Source organism: Gekko japonicus, unplaced genomic scaffold (genome assembly GCF_001447785.1).
Source record: "Gekko japonicus isolate JY-2015 unplaced genomic scaffold, Gekko_japonicus_V1.1 scaffold43, whole genome shotgun sequence".
In the NCBI taxonomy this organism is placed as follows: domain Eukaryota; kingdom Metazoa; phylum Chordata; class Lepidosauria; order Squamata; family Gekkonidae; genus Gekko; species Gekko japonicus.
In genome coordinates, this window is record NW_015173123.1 from 2,102,755 (window position 1) to 2,118,482 (window position 15,728).

The 15,728-nt window shown below is 46.1% G+C and overlaps 1 protein-coding gene across 1 annotated transcript in view; it reads left to right on the forward strand.

Annotated features, from left to right (window-relative positions):
* The window catches only part of MSI2 (musashi RNA binding protein 2), a 570,680-nt gene that overhangs the window by 473,950 nt on the left and 81,002 nt on the right, over positions 1-15,728 (forward strand). The window contains exon 8 of the mRNA XM_015421923.1: positions 5,194-5,268. Coding sequence (XP_015277409.1) covers positions 5,194-5,268 — 75 coding nt within the window. The remainder of the gene's footprint in view (positions 1-5,193; positions 5,269-15,728) is intronic.

A 15,728-nucleotide genomic window follows, 5' to 3' on the forward strand; every position in this document is an offset into this window, starting at 1 on the left:
AACATGGGAAGCTGCCTTCTATTGAGTCAGAACATAGTCCTCTTGAGGTCAGTCTTGATCACTGACTAGCAGTGGCTCTTCCCAGTCTCAGGTTGGGGGTCTTTTACATCACCTGCTCTACCTGGCCCCTTCAACTGAAGATGCTGGGAATTGAATGTGGACTCCCAAAGGTACCCAGATGGAGTAAAGTTTAATTATTTTGTGCCGTGTTTAGCCCTTTTGATGCCAAAGGCCACAAATGAAAGGCACTGCCACCTCCTCCTGGCCAGCATTTTTAGTCAGGGAGCCTCTGGAAGGCATCGTGTCCACGGCCCTTCAAAACCTGGGGCCGTCCTTGAGTGGAAGGGAAGCGATACATTCCGTATTCCCAAGTTGCACTTTCATGAGGATCAGGACATGGCATATGTAGGGGGCGCCACTTACGATAGAGCTTCAAGTCCCGTACTGTGCAAACTGGCTGGTGGATTGTTCTTGGAACACAAGTCATATAATCCACCTCTTTACATTCAGCATGATTGTATCATTACCCAGTCTGGCCTTTAATTGTTAGAAAAGACTACCTCAAATCCAGTGTGACAAACTCATTACCCTGCTGACCCTGAAATGAGCCCCTATTAAGGAACAAAATACTGTCTGATTCAAAATGGCACTGTGTCGTGAATTTTCCCATCATGGTGGAGGCAGCCTTGGATGGAGTTGCATTTAATCACTCTTGCTCGAAAGAAACACTTTTCAAAACGTACCTCTGCATGACCCGGTGAATTTCCAGGCAGAGGAGACAAGGAGGCACACGCTGAGGAAACAAACGGACCCTTGTCTGCATTTAAAGCTGCAGCACCTTGTATTCCCAGGGCTGCCTTTGTGTGGCATGCTCAGATCCATCCCTTCATAATTAGTAATCAGAATTCATCCAAGCGTTTAATGTTCCAGCTCTAAATGATGATTAATAGAAAACAATATGAACGTCTAAATCTCATCTGAAATGGAAGGGCAGGCAGTGTTTGGCAAACAATTGAGCTTGTTGCATTGCAACACAACAGCTTTGGGCAAATTAATATAATTTGAAGATATGGATACCTCAGCCAAGGAACTATTACTATATTAGGCAGAAAAATTCAGGGGGGTCGCCATGTTGGTCTGAAGCAGCAGAATGAAGTTTGAGTCCAGTGGCACCTTTCAATCAATCTAATTTATTGCGGCAGGAGCCAGTAAAAGTGGCACCTTTAAGACCGACAAAGTTTCATTCAAAGTGTAAGCTTTTGTCTGAAGAAGTGTGCTGTGCAGACAAAAGCTTACACTTTGAATAAAACTTTGTTGGTCTTAAGCGTGCCACTGGACGCAAACTTTGTTCTGCAGCAGAATAATGCTTAGATGGGATTTGACCCTCTGAATTAGTTTCTGCTCCGGTCTGGTCTCCTTTCAGTCAAGAAGAGTGGTCAGAATAGTGACTTGCACCAAAACACAAAAACCCTCTAAGGGCAGGTAATTTACGCTTGCCTAACTCAAAAAGTAAACTTTCTTGGGCATGGAAGGTCTCAGTTCTAGTGCAGATAGTCTGTTTTCAGCTATCAGAAGCTTGAATTGCAGCACAAATGGTATTTAATGAAAAAAATTATCATACAGCATAAGGAAGATATTTAACAGATGCAAGGACCAAACAGGAATAACAAGCTTAGGTTACAAAATGGTATATGTTGTATGCTAATTTGCTGCCCACCTCCACCAATATGTATGGACTGGTAACTTCCATTTCACTGCATCTGAAGAAGTGTGCGTGCACACACAAGCTTATACCCGGAATAAAACTTTGTTGGTCTTCAGGGTGCCCCCACTGGACTCAGACTTTGTTCCACTGCTGCAGACCAACATGGCCACCCCACCTGACTCTTCTGGTTCTTTAATCAGTTTTAATCTGGACTGTAAGAGGATCCTTCCTTTTCACTCACAACTTCAAAGTTTATTCAGGAGCCTTCAGTAAGGAACTGTAAAGGCTTTTTGGTGCTCCACGTAAATGCCTACTGGATCATCTCTTGGAACACCAAAAACACTTCTGCTGATTCTTTATCACCAAGGTTTGTTCTTCCCTTCCCATCTGAGATGGTGTCACATACAAGAATTTTAAAAAACCAGTAAAACAGTATGATTAATATGCCACATGAAGTAGTGACATTAAAATCTAATTAGGCGCTGTATCATTCCAGTCTTGATCCATCTACATGGGCTACCAATTTGCTTCGGGGCTCAGTTCAAGGTGCTCATGGTTGTGGTCACACACGCGGAAAAAACGGAGGGGGGGGGGGCGAGGCTATTTCCTCCGGAGGAATTTGACCCGCAGTTGCATGATCACACCTCCCTTTGAAGCTGCGGGCACAGTCTGTCAATGTGTGATCAGACGCAACTGCGGGTGAGTCGGGGTTTTTTTTGTGCCATTTTTTCCTCATGCGCTTAAACGAGGGATCGATGAATCGCATCGAGGGCTCCCTGTGGAGTTTGCGATGATGTGCATGTTGCGAAGAGGGGGGAAACAACCGCACAGAGCCGGGATGGCCTGATCAGACCATCCTGATGCCATAAGAGCACACTGGAGCGATCAGACACAGGAAAGTCCGTCCGTGGCCTGTCACAACCCATTTACTACCAGATTTTCCCCGGTGTCTTTTAACTCCGCTTCTGCGGCAGAGCAGAACGGGTTGCTTCCCAGATGTTGTCTGATCGCACCCTTTAAATCTGCCTGGCATTTGCACCTATGTCGGGTCTAATTGTGCGTATGATCGCAGCCCATATTGGCCTTTAAAGCCCTGCATGGCCTGAGACCAACGTTCCTTAAGGATCTCCTTCTCTCACATGAACTAGCCTATTCACTCCGGTCATTTTCAGAGGACCTGCTTCAGTTGCCCCGTCATCTGGGGCTAGACAGGTGGCAATCCAAGAAAAGATCTTCTTGGTCGCAGCACCAAAACTTTGGAACTTCCTCCCTGGTGGGGGGGTGGCTATGGAGCCAGGCAAATTATGTTACTGGTTTTCATATGATTTTGGGGTAGGGGAATCTTTGTGGGCCCATTGGGGCTCTCAGCATCCCTGAACAAGAATGCAGGGATGAGACATGCAAAAGGCACTTTACCCTTCCTGCAGCTGCTGGGATTAATATCCCCAAAAGCACCAGGGGCTAGGCCCTGTAGACTGTCAGGTGCCAGGATTAACGGGGCTCCCCCCAGGTCTGAACACACCTTGCCCCACCCATCTGGCCTCCTCTAAAGGAGCCTGCTCAGGACTAGCTAGGCTGGGCCTACCTGTCCCCTTTTCCCATCACCAGGTGGTCTCCCCTGGATCTGTCTTCCCTGTCTGGGTCTTCCTTGTATTGGGCTGGGTCTAGGGTTACCAGACCCCCTGCTGGAGACAGGGATCTCCACCAACAGCCCCCCCCCCACCAGTCAGCTGGCTAGCAGGGCAACGTACCAGTAGAAAGAGGTGGGGGCTCCAGCATTTCCCTTGTGACATTTAGTTCCATTCTCAGAAAACCCAAGACCTTGGACATGGTTGCCTGTGTTTCAGTCTGTGCTCCAAAAAGAAATAACTGGTCGCTGTGCGAAATTTTAGGAACCTGCAAACTTAGACTCTCGTGAGTCCCCCTGGCTGCTTGGGCTGGCTGCCCCCCACTCTCGGGTGCATTAACGGTTGTCCTTCACACTCTTGGGATGAAACATCACTAGTGCCTTCATCTCCAATTGTCAATAGTCCCGAAGCAAAGTACATTTGTTGTGAGCTCTCCAAATGTCAGAGCAAACCTGTGTTATGTGCTTAGCTTTAGCATTTGGCATTTATTCTTTCACACTGAAAAAGTAGGCAAGTCCTTGGGCTGGAGGGGCTGGAGGGCATTTTAATTATGAGTAGACAGTCTCGAGGAGAAATGATCAAGGAAAGCCAGGCAAATGGTTTTTCCTTCAGTATGTCAGTTAAACCTTGCCTGCAAGTAGGGTGCCATAGTAGCAGAGAAGGTGAACTGTGGATCGGGGAAAATTCAGGGGAGTCACCGTGTTGGTCTGAAGCAGCAGAATAAAGTTTGAGTCCAGTTAAGACCAACAGTTTTATTCAAAGTGCAAGCTTTCGTATGCAAAGCACACTTCTTCAGACAAATGGAATAAGATCGCCTCAAGGGTTCCTTACGGGGGGGGGGCAGCCGTTAGGAGGGGCCACTCAGAGCTAAGATGCATACGCAGAGCTGAAACTGGATCAAATGGCCGGTAAGATCAATGGATAGCAGCAAATTAGCACGTAAATACAAGAGTTAACAAAAAGATGTAAGAATGAATCTAGAGTCCAGCAGTACTTGCATCTTGGCTCTGAGTGGCCCCTCCTAACAACTGCCCCCCACCCTCTTTTTCGGCCACATGACCACGGAAACGTCTTCGGACAGCGCTGGCTCTTCGGCTTTGAAACGGAGATGAGCACCGCAACCCTAGAGTCGGATTTTACTGGCTTTCGAGCAAGGGGACCTTTTACTTTACCTTCAATTTCCTGCTGCATGCTGTTGAAGAAGTGTGCTTTGCACACGAAAGCTTACACTTTGAATAAAACTTGGTTCGTCTTAAAGGTGCCCCCGGTCTCAAACATTGATCTGTGGATCGGGAAGTGCCTGGTCTGGATCTTGCCTCCATCACCTGTGTGTTCGCTGGCTTTAGGCAAGTTGTCATTTCTCAGCCTCGACCTCCCACATGCAATAGGATAAGAAGCAGACACACTGACAGAGCACTGTCAGTGTTCTGACCACTCCACAGACATTACTTGGTTGCAACCCTTGCAACAACCTTTTCAGGCAGGCCGGTGTCATCCTTGTGGGGCAGATGGGAGCATGGAGAGGTAGCTGAAGGCCACCTGGTGAATTTGTGGCAAAGGCAAGGCATGATCCAGGGACCTTTCAAACCACAATGCTTAGGTGCTGTTTGCTCAGACTGATGTAAAGCTGGCCAGTGTCACAAGGTGGCTGTAAAAGATTGTTTCGATGCGATGACTGTGAAGCATTTTGAATGTGGTGTACTGTTATTCATAGCTGTGTGCAGGAAGAATAAATTTAATGCATAGTACCAGAATCAAGTTTCTTCTTCACTTATTGTTGGAATTATTAGCATGTGGTTTAGGAGACAAAATTTAGATCTTATTTTCTTTCTCTCTCTCTCTTTAACTTCTGTATTCAAGGTTACCCAAATTTTGTTGCGACCTATGGCCGAGGATACCCTGGATTTGCCCCCAGTTACAGTTATCAGTTCCCAGGTATGTGAAATTTTGTTAATCGGTATCACAGAGCCAAAAGAAAGTTGTCTAGTAGATACTAACAAAGAGAGCAGATACTTGCAAAGCCTAAGAACAAAACAGCTGCTTCCACAACTGTAACTGAGGCACTGAAATCTCTACAAAAAGGACCTCTGGTGATGACCATTTCCATTTGTTCTTGGGCAACATGCAAGACTTGGGAAGAAAATAATTGGGAAGAAATACATGGGAAGAAAATAAGTATCCATTTTTGGTATTAATTGGTACTGGTTATTTGAAAACAGCAATCTTTTCTTTCAAATCAAGTGTGACTGTCGTCCATATTATTTCTGTCTCCGTGGAATACACGCGATAAGCTCTCTACCTCTGCCCCCCACGCAGTCTGTCTACAGCATCCCAGGGAAAGCCCCCTGTAGCAGAGGGCGGCTTCAGCCCTGATGCTTTTTCTGCTGGTTTGTCTCTTCCCCATTTGCCCCCCTTTTGGCGCAGCTGTCAGGCCAGCTGCAGGTAGTGATCTGCATTCACTCCCAAGTTCCTTGTCGCTGGTCCCGAGGCTTTGAAACGCTTGGCTGGCTGGCTTTTAAATACCCCTTCCTGCTGGTAATGAGCAGCTCCTTTCCATTTCATCTCTGCCATTGTCAACAGGCAGTCATGGAAACCAAATGCCCTGTACTGTTCTACATCAGCCACACTGCAGAAAAGTTTTCTTTCTTTCTCTCTCTCCTTTTGCTGCGGGTTTCCAGAGAGGCCTGTGAAGCCAATTTCTGACTGGTGTGCTTGTGGCTTCTTATAGCATCAGCCCATCTGGCTTCCCCACCCAGGAAAGCATTGCACTACGTGTTGAATCCATTACTGCGTGCTGCAAGCGAGTGACTATACCCCCTTGCCTTCTATTCTGTAATTGCTTACAAGGAAAAGGATGCAAAAGAGAGTCTTGCTAAGGTTAACCTAAGTTAAACCAGCTTCATAAAACTCTGTAGGGAAAATGGAAAATAAACCTGCTAGGAAACTTGAGTAAGCCAACAAATTTCAGAAATACTTTTGGATTGGCCGCACTTATAAGCATTTGTGATGTTCCCGGCTGAGAGTGGTTCATAACAGTCATTGCTCCAGTGTTTTGCAAACGTTGCCCTGCTGTCACAGGACATAAGCAAAGGTGTGCTGGATCAGGCTGTGGGTCCACCTGGCCCACTGTCCTGTTTCCAGTGATGACCAGCGAGAGGCTTCCAGGAACCCTCCAAATGGATAAGAAGGCAGCAGCTTTCTCTGCTGTCACCCCCAGCAACTAGCGCTCAAAAGGACACTCCATTATGGCCAACAGCCATTGATTAACCTGTCCTCCATGAATGTGTGCGGTATCCATAAAAAAACATTTTTCATTTCCCTGTCCTTTGCAGAAGCATGTCCCCACCCTATCACACCTGAAAACAGGGGCAATCTTATTTGTACGGGTTGTACTTGTGATACCTCCACCTACTGTATGCTGTGTTGATTCACTCCGCAGTAGCCCGTCAAGCTGTGGTCCAGAATTAAGGGAGATCTTCCTTTTGGGGGGTAAAACTTTGTTCCGTAGTGTATTATCAGTCGTGCAGAAGGAATCCTCCAGTTGCAACATGTGAACGGGGCAGGCATCAAGGGTCAGCGTCCTGGAGCCATCTGTAAAGGTCCGCAGCCTGGCAGAGTGCCTACTGTCGATAAGCTGGGCCCACCCATTCCCGCCAGGGATGAGCAGTCACCCCGGAGGCCCCTACGTGTCGTGGTGCCCTCTGGGACACTCTCGTATTTCGTGTTGGAGGATGCCATCGAGGCTTAAAAGTCTGTGGAAAATGGCGTTCCTTCGCGTTCCCCCCCAACCGACCTCTGCTGCACACAGTGAAGCTGTGTCCTTAGTTGGGGGAATCTTTCCCTGCCCCTCCCCGCTCAAAACCCCCCCGAAGCCAGTCCTATCCAGATTGTCCCCTACAGATTGTCTGTGTGTGCATATACGCTAAAGGTGGCACATGTCTCTCTCTCTTGCTCACTCTCTGAGATCTAGCAAGAAACTCGAGGAGGGGGAAGGAGACTGGAACTACTCTAGAAGTTCACGCAAGCAGAATTTTTAAAAGGCATCTCCAGATTCTTCCCAAAAGGCAAATTGGAGGTGGTGATAAGGACCAATAATAAAAAATTGGGCCTTTCCCTGGTCTGTGGGGACCCTTGGAGCATATGCAACTTCAGTTCCTCTTCTTCATGCAGTTCCCTTATTTCAGTGTGGCCCAGTTCTCCATGCCTGTGCTCCCTGGGGGACAGCAATCTCAAGCAGATTTTAAAAATAATAAGGTGAAGTAGCGTTAGAGCCTCCTCTGCTTCGCACATGGCAAAATGAAAGGCCTCCCTCCAGAGGAAGGGCTTCCCACAGCTGTGAGCCAGCAGCAATTAGGACTGTTGCCAGTCAAACTAGGTATTCATAGGATGGGTTTTCCAGGGCAGTTTCTAAGGTTACAACGGGAGAGATCTTTTTCTCACCCATGTAGGCCCTATGCAGTTTCTAACTTTACTGGCCAAACTGAAGATGACATGTTAAGAAATCTCTTTATACAGTTGCTGTTTCTGTAAAGGAAAGATCACTTCCTGAGTGGGGAGTTTTCATCAGAAGTGTAGTTCGGAAGGAGCAGGGGGTGCTTAACCCCTTCCTTGCCATTCATTTTTCTGCTGAATTTCCCCCCTCAATTTCAGGTGGGCATGTGTGAGAGTGAACATGCATTTGGAATCTTCCTGCATGGAAAAGACGTTCAGGGCGGGAATGGCACTGCGGCAGGAAAACATGCTGCTTCATCAAATACCCCGTCTCCAGTCTGCCTTTTGCGAAAAGAAGGAGCAGTTGGAAGGTTCAGTAGATACGTTTGCACAAGACGCTCCGTTTGGCTCCTCGCTCTCACACTTTGGACTGGGGGAGAGGCTCCCGTAGTTCTGCTTTGCCTTTGAGCTGAATCAATCTGGGTGAATTTCTACATTATGTTTCTTCTAAGCCAGTCGTGGCTCACTCACTTGGCCATTTATCAAAGCGTCAGAGATGCTTTCATCTTTTTCCCTTTGGAGATTTTTAACCTAAGTTCTCCTATGAGGTTTTCCATGTCATGTTAGAAAATCAGGGAAAACAGCCGTGATGAACCTTTTGAGTACATCACCTTCAGTCACATTGTTCAAAAAATGCAGTGAAATAGCAAAGGCAAAGATGGCCAGCCTTGTGGTTAAGGCATCAGTTGGAAGTTGCCAGATGCCTGGGGGGCCTTGGGCAAGTCACTTGCCATCTCTGACCTTTAGTTCATCTTGCCCTGCAAATGCAGGCTAAAGGAAATATTGTGCGTGATTCTGCTGAATGGTCAGCCACTGAGTGTGGTTCTCCCATTTTTGTTTGGTGGCTACACTTGTAAGTAACTTCAGCTCTCTGAGTTGCTGAGGACTAACTAGTGTCTTTTTCATTCTGCCTGACCAAGAATTCTGTGTATGCTTAAAAGCTTGCAAGGTTTTACACCAGTAGATGCAGAAAAGGTACTCAGAAAAGGTACTACCACACCTTTTGATACTGCCATATTTAGATCCCTCAGCTTACAGGAATGAAACTCTTTATGTTCCATTCTAACCTTGCTGGCTGTCAGCTTCAGCGGCCACATATATATCCCAATTGGACATTTATTGTGAGATGTGGAAGTCTTTGATGGGAGTTTGGCCTGCTAACCTCCTCAAGTCACTTGGACATCTGTATTGTATAGCAAGTAACCTTTTGATTTGAATGTGTAGTTTGTTGCGAATGCATGCACAGATCTATTGAAATGTGGCTAGGCCAGAAACCTAGTTTGGAGTTGAAAAGGGATCTCAAACATCTCTCACGGTTCATACTGAGGACATTCCATCCATCCATCCATCCACCTACTGAACATCCGTAAAAGAAGAGGGAGCAAGAATTAAGACTCTCCTTGCATCCTTTCCCTGGGATCCCAGGAAGATGAGTGAACTTTCATACAGTGTGTCAGTTTAAATGGGGAAGACTTGTCTGGACAGTAGTATGTGCAAAAAGGATCTAGGGGTCTTAGTAGACAATACACTGAAAATGAGTCAGCAGTGTGATGCCGTTGCTAAAAAGGCAAATGCAATTTTGGGCTGTATCAACAGAAGTGTAGTGTCCAGATCACGAAAAGTTATGGTACCACTTTACTCTGCTCCCATTAGACATCACCTAGAGAGTTGTGTTCCGTTTTGGGCATCACAATTTAAGAAGGATATATACAAGCTGGAACATGTCCAGGGGAGGGCAACAAAGATGGTGATGGGTCTGGAGACCAGGTCCTACAAGGAAAGGCTGAAGGAGCTGAATATGTTTAGCCTGGAGAGGAGACGACTGAGAGGTGAAGGGCTGTCATATAGAGGATGGTGCAGAGTTGTTTTCTCTTGCCCCAGAAGGTCAGACCAGAACCAACGGGTTGAAATTAAATCAGAAGAGTTTTCGGCTAAACGTTAGTAAGAACTTCCTGGCAGTTATCCTCAGTGGAACTGGCTTCCTCGGGAGGTGGTGGGCTCTCCTTCTTTGGAGGTTTTCAAACAGAGGCTAGATGGCCATCTGACAGCCATGCTGATTCTGTGAACTTAGGCAGATCATGAGAGGGAGGGCAGGAAGGGTTTCATCAGTGCTTAGTTCTTGTGGCCCTTTCTTACATGCCCAGTGAAATGCTGACTGCCACTTTGGGGTCAGGAAGCAATTCTCCAGGCCAGTTTGGCCAGGGTTACTGGAAGCTTTTTGTCATCTTCTGGGCATGGAACAGGGGTCACGCGGGGGTGGGGGTGGGGATGTATTTGTGAATTTCCTACCTTGTGCAGGGAGTTGGACTAGATGACCCTGGAGGTTCCTTCCAACTCTATGATTCTATGAACTTCTAAGCAGTTTAGCCCAGTCTTAGGGAAACGTGGAAAGTAGATGGACAGTATCATATGTTTCCTTCTGCATCTTCCTGTAGTTAAAAGCCAGGGTGTGTACGAGCTGTCCCTGGCATGGTGCTCAGGGGGGTGCCGTGGTGCCAGCTGCCCCCTTTCACAGTGCCTGCCAGGTGTTTCTAGAAAGCGGGTGTGGGCCAAGTGGAGCTTTTTGATGTTTAGGGTATAATGCAGACTGTGGCTTCATGTAAAGTACTTTACCTGTGAAAATAGCAGAGTGTTATTCTGAAAACACAGTGGGACTTTATTCTGACAAAACACTATCAGGCTGTACAGTTAAAATGCTTAATGCACCTATCTGAAACTTCTGTTAAAGTCATCAGATCTTCCCAGTTTTAATGTATTATCATAATTCAGGATGGATAATAACCTTACTACACCAAATTTTGTTCACATTTCAAAAGTAATTTATGTTCCGATCAAAATCTGGCCAAAATCTCTCTTCAAGTAAACATGTGCAAGAAGCTCTCACCAGCTCTTCAGCCTGAACAGTCACGTTACAAGCAATACTGCAGGTTAAAAATGGCTGGGCTCAAGAGAGAAGGGCTCACATAAAGGGGATAGCCAGGAGAAGAATCAACTTTTCCTTTTGCATAAGTGTGTTTGATGCCTGCAAAATAAACACAAATACTGCAAGATGCGAGTCTCTAAGCTAGCTCAATATGCATACACTTACATTATGTGTATGCAAGAAGATATTTTAAACAAGACGTTAATTTCAAAGAGTGTCCCATTAAACTGAACTTCTGCCTGAAATGTTGAAGACCTACTGTCGGCGTTATAACCACAATTCCGTGGCACACGGTGTCAAAAACCCTGTGTCAAAATTCCAGATGTGTGCACAGGTGGACAAAGGTTGGGGACCCTGGTGTGGTCGTTAGAGAGTTGGACTATGATAGGCTAGAGCAGGGTTCAGATCCCCACTCTGCTATGAACATGACTGACTGGCCTTGGGTCAGTCTTGGCTATGTTTAACTTACCTGATGGGGTTGTTGTGATGATAAAAGTGGAGAACGGAAGTATTAAGCATGCTGCCTGGAGCTCCTCGGAGAGGATAAAAATCAGATTGTTACCAGGAGCCACCACCAACAGGTGGTCTTGTAGCTAAATCTCTTGATTGCAGGAGTTTAACTGAAAGTAACTGACACCTGCTTCTAGTTGGGCTACAGGAGAGAAGCTGATTTAACCTGGTGGTGGACATTGCATAAACAGCATGTACAAGCAAACCCCTAGCGTGACAAAATGTTCAGTGTCGATTCCAGTGAAGCTGACATGGTCTGTCCCGTATCCCTTTGAAAGTAAAGTTTTCCTGTATACTGTTATCATCTTGCTGGAATATTTGCAGCTCTTTGCTCGTGGTTATTGTTTGCCTAGAAGAGAAACAGGCTTGTGCCGCATCGATGATAGACTATGGGAGGAACAGGCCAAAGAACCCTTCTAGATTTCTACCCAGCAGTCTTCTTCCGTCTTCAGAACAGATTCCAAAGGCAGCTTTGGATGCAAGGTGGAAGCCTCATTTGGATGTGAGTTTGCTATCCAGCCAGGCAGTCATTTCACCCATATCTGGTCAGATTTACTGCCATGCTCTTGAGCAGTCCAGAGATTGCTGCCCATGGTCCTGTTCTGGAGGCAGATCTTTGGGTAAAGGAGCCTGGAGCGGAGGACCTTGTGGTCCAGCCTGGCCAGCTCTGGAGCTGCTTGGGCCCGATGGAAATAAACGAGGGTTGCTCGAAAGAGCAATCATTGGAATGTGCCTCTCATCTGTACCTCAAAGGCCTGGGATTGATAGGACTTCACTTTCTTCACCCTCATTACTGTGTGTCAGGAGGTTCATTACAGTGCAGGCCCCATGTCAGTTCTTATTACAGCACAGATGTGTCACACAACCTAAATATAGTATAGTCCTGATGCCTGTGCTAAAATAAGATGGTGGGAGAAGGCAGCTCTGTGCACACAGCAATTTTTGTCTCTCTCGCATGGAAACAATGAAGTGTGCGGCTATTAAGCTGCCCTTCCTAAGGGGACCCACTCTTGTCATTGTGCTTCAGTATCAGTCAGGGTGGTTCTTGGGGGCTCTTTCTCAGCAGAGGTTGTTCAGTTTGGGTTGGTTCGCTTTCGAAGCTAACGAAAATGCCAGTTGACACTGCATGGTAATGTGGTATTTACTCCTGTCGGGTGAAACAGTGGCACAATCCACCTGTTCTGTTGTTTGTGTATGTTTTCATTATGTGGGATGAGGGGGAGAAAAGAGGTGTGGGTGTGTGTTTAACAGTGGCTGTTTTGCTTCCTCTGTGATGTCCCCCATTGTGACGTGTTTGCTAAGCACTTGGTGGATGCAGTCTCTGATGTCCTTGCCGGCTGACTCCATGTGTGAGCTCGAGGTATCCTTGGTTGCCTCTCATCATGAATTGCTTGGATGAGTTTCAGTTCTTGATAGCTGAGAATATGGACAAGGTCCTTGAGGGCAGCCTGATTACCTGTGCTCCTTCTTTCTCAGTGGCTGACATTTATTTATTAGACTATATACAGCCCACGTTCTGTTAAATAAATTTCCAGAATGGCTTACAGTATTAAAATCCATACAAAACAGTTAAAATAGGCAGCAGCCATTAAAAACTTTAAATGCACAGGAGGCAGAGTTAACTACAAAGGACCTTCTTTGATAAAATAGGTTTTAACAGGTGCCAGAAGGCCTCTAGAGAAGGAACCATCTGCTGCTTTGAGGGGAGCCTGCAGTTCCAAAGGGCCAGGGCATCTGCCAGGAAAGCCCTTTCATGGGTTTCCACCAATCAGATTTCTCCAACAGGGATTCCTGCAACAAGGTTTTCTCAGCCAACCTCCGTGTGGGTGGATGCAGTTCGTCAGGTCCCTTGATCTCAAGCCGTTTAGGGTCTTGAAGGTTAACACCAGCACTTTGTGTTGGGCCGAGGAGCACCCTTGAAGCCAATGTAATTGGCACAAGATGGGAGTAATGTGCTTGTTGCAGCCAGTCTCTGAAAATATGTTGGCCACCCTGTTCGGAACCAGTTGAAGCTTCATGAACCATCTTCAAAGGCAGCACTATGCAGAACAGGTTACAGCAGTCAGACCTGGATTTACCAAAGTATGTGTAATACTAGCTTGCTGTGAAAGACTAGCAAAAGCCACCAGGCTTATTTATTAAGTTTATATCCCACTTTTCCAACAACCATTTCCCAGAACAGTTTACATCTATAGAAAGGCCATTGGTGGGTACCTCTGAGGGGTGATTCCTGGACACTTAAAGGAGGCTGTTGTGTAGCCCCTCCTGAAGAAACCATTCCTGGACCTATTTGATCTAGGGAATTACCTGCCATTCTCTAAACTACCTTTGAGGACAAAGGTGAGGGAGTCTGTGGTTTGGGATCATCTTTAGATTGAATGAGACTCCTTATCTGGTCCTGTTTCCATCTGTCCCCCCAGAAACAGTCTTGACCATGCAAGTGGATAACCGTCACCTCGTGACAGACAAGAGAGGCATACCTCATGAGTTTTCAGTATCATCAACCACAGTCTCCTTCCGGACCATCTGGCAAGCCATGAGCACTGCTTTGCAGAGCTTCTGCCCTTCCTGCTGGATAGTTTCCAGAAGACGGTGCTGGCAGACGACTCCTCTGTCCCATGAGAGTTATTCTCTGGGATTCTGTAACAATATAAGAGCCCTTAGAGATCACACCAAAGGTCCATCCTGTTTCCTATCTAAGCCAGCCAGTTATAATTCAAAATACAGAAACTAAAGACATTAGAAGACAAATTTAAAAGACAAATTTAAAAATCTGTAAGGAAATTGGATGTTACAAGTACGTCTATCAGGGTGTGCAAGGTATGTTCGACACTTCATTTGGGAATTGCCCTCCTGATACAACTGCTAAAATATTTTTATCAATTGACAGTCCCAAAACTAAGAAGAGCTTTTACTTTGGCAAGAATGTTCTTTCCTCAGCAGTTTCGGAGGGCAGATATAATAAAGTATCATACTCTAATAGAACATGCAGATGCTCATATCATACAATCGAAACCATTGAACATATGATCATGGAGTGCCCTGTATTCGATGAGTTGAGGGCTAATTCAGTCACCCCTTTACTTAAAGACATGGAACTGCTAAATGTGTGAGCCCAGGTGCCGTGGCTACTATCGGATACCCATGATCGTGTCACCCTCTCAGTAGCAAAATTCATAGGCGCAATAATCAAATAGAAGAGAAATAATACTGAGTAAGGTCTTTTAAAATATTTTCTTTGGTTCTAATTTCTGCTTAAGGTGATAGCCATATGAGCAGTGATAGATAGATAGATAGACAGACAGACAGACAGACAGACAGAGCCAGCCAGCCAGCCAGCCAGCCAGCCAGCCAGCCAGCTGCCTATTGGCAGCTGCTCTCTATGATCTCAGGCATTCTGTTTCACATCTGTACAACATCTGTAGGAATAGCCACGTGTTTCGATTCAGTACCGCCATCATGCTAAAGAAAACCCAGTTATAACTCTCCTTTTCTTTAGATCTTAGCAAGGCAGTGCAGTCCCTGAGCAAAGGTCTCTTGAGTGCCAGGCCAATTGAGGGCTAAGAAACCGAAGCTTGGTCTAGATGTGTCATAATTGTTGCAGTTGCTGGATCACAGCTAGATAACGGATGAATTATCTTCTCCAGACAGAGTAGCATCCTCCCAGGAGAAGGACGTCCAGAGCTTGGGGGTGCTCCTGAGTTTGCTGCTTGAGTGTCAGATGGGCACTGCGGCTAGCAGTGCCCTTTTCTGGCTTTACTTGGTGCACCAGCCATGACTTCTCCTTGAAAACTGGTCTCCTGTAATGCCCTGTACATGAGGGTGCCCTAGGAGAGGTTGCAGGAACCATATTACACCTATCCTTGAAAATTTATACTAGTAATCAGATGGTTTCTGGGCAAGGTGCTTCTCCCAATCTTTAAAGCTCCACACAGTCTGGGCAATACAATCTGCCCAATACTGGAAACAAAACTTGCTCCAAGAAACCCTCCCTGCACTGAAAATGGAGGCAGCATTTCAGTTGCAAATGCTCCTGCCTTCTGAGGTATTGTGGCAGTCATCATTGTTAGGGAATTTCCTGCCCACAGAGGTTCACCTGTCCATCTTCCTTTCTCTGTCTCCAGAGGCAGGCAAAATGCCCCTTTCCAAAGGGCGTTTCGCCCACTAGAATCTTAAGGCTTGTTTAGCTGGTCCATACAGGAATATGTGTTTGTCTTGAAGTACTACTAATTTCTTGCCCAGGTTTTTTAATGCAGAATTGGTTTATGTTGTGACTTTATTACTTGAACTGCCTGAATTGTAAAGTGCTTTTTTATTTTTGTTTTTTGTTAGGAAGTAGGAGAAAAATGTAAGCTGAATTCAGATAAATAAAATGTTATCTGTACAATAACTGTCAGAAAAGCTGGTGACGGGGCTTTGCGGGGCAAAAGGGAAAATATTCAGCACTTCAGCATTTCATTTCAGGTTCTCT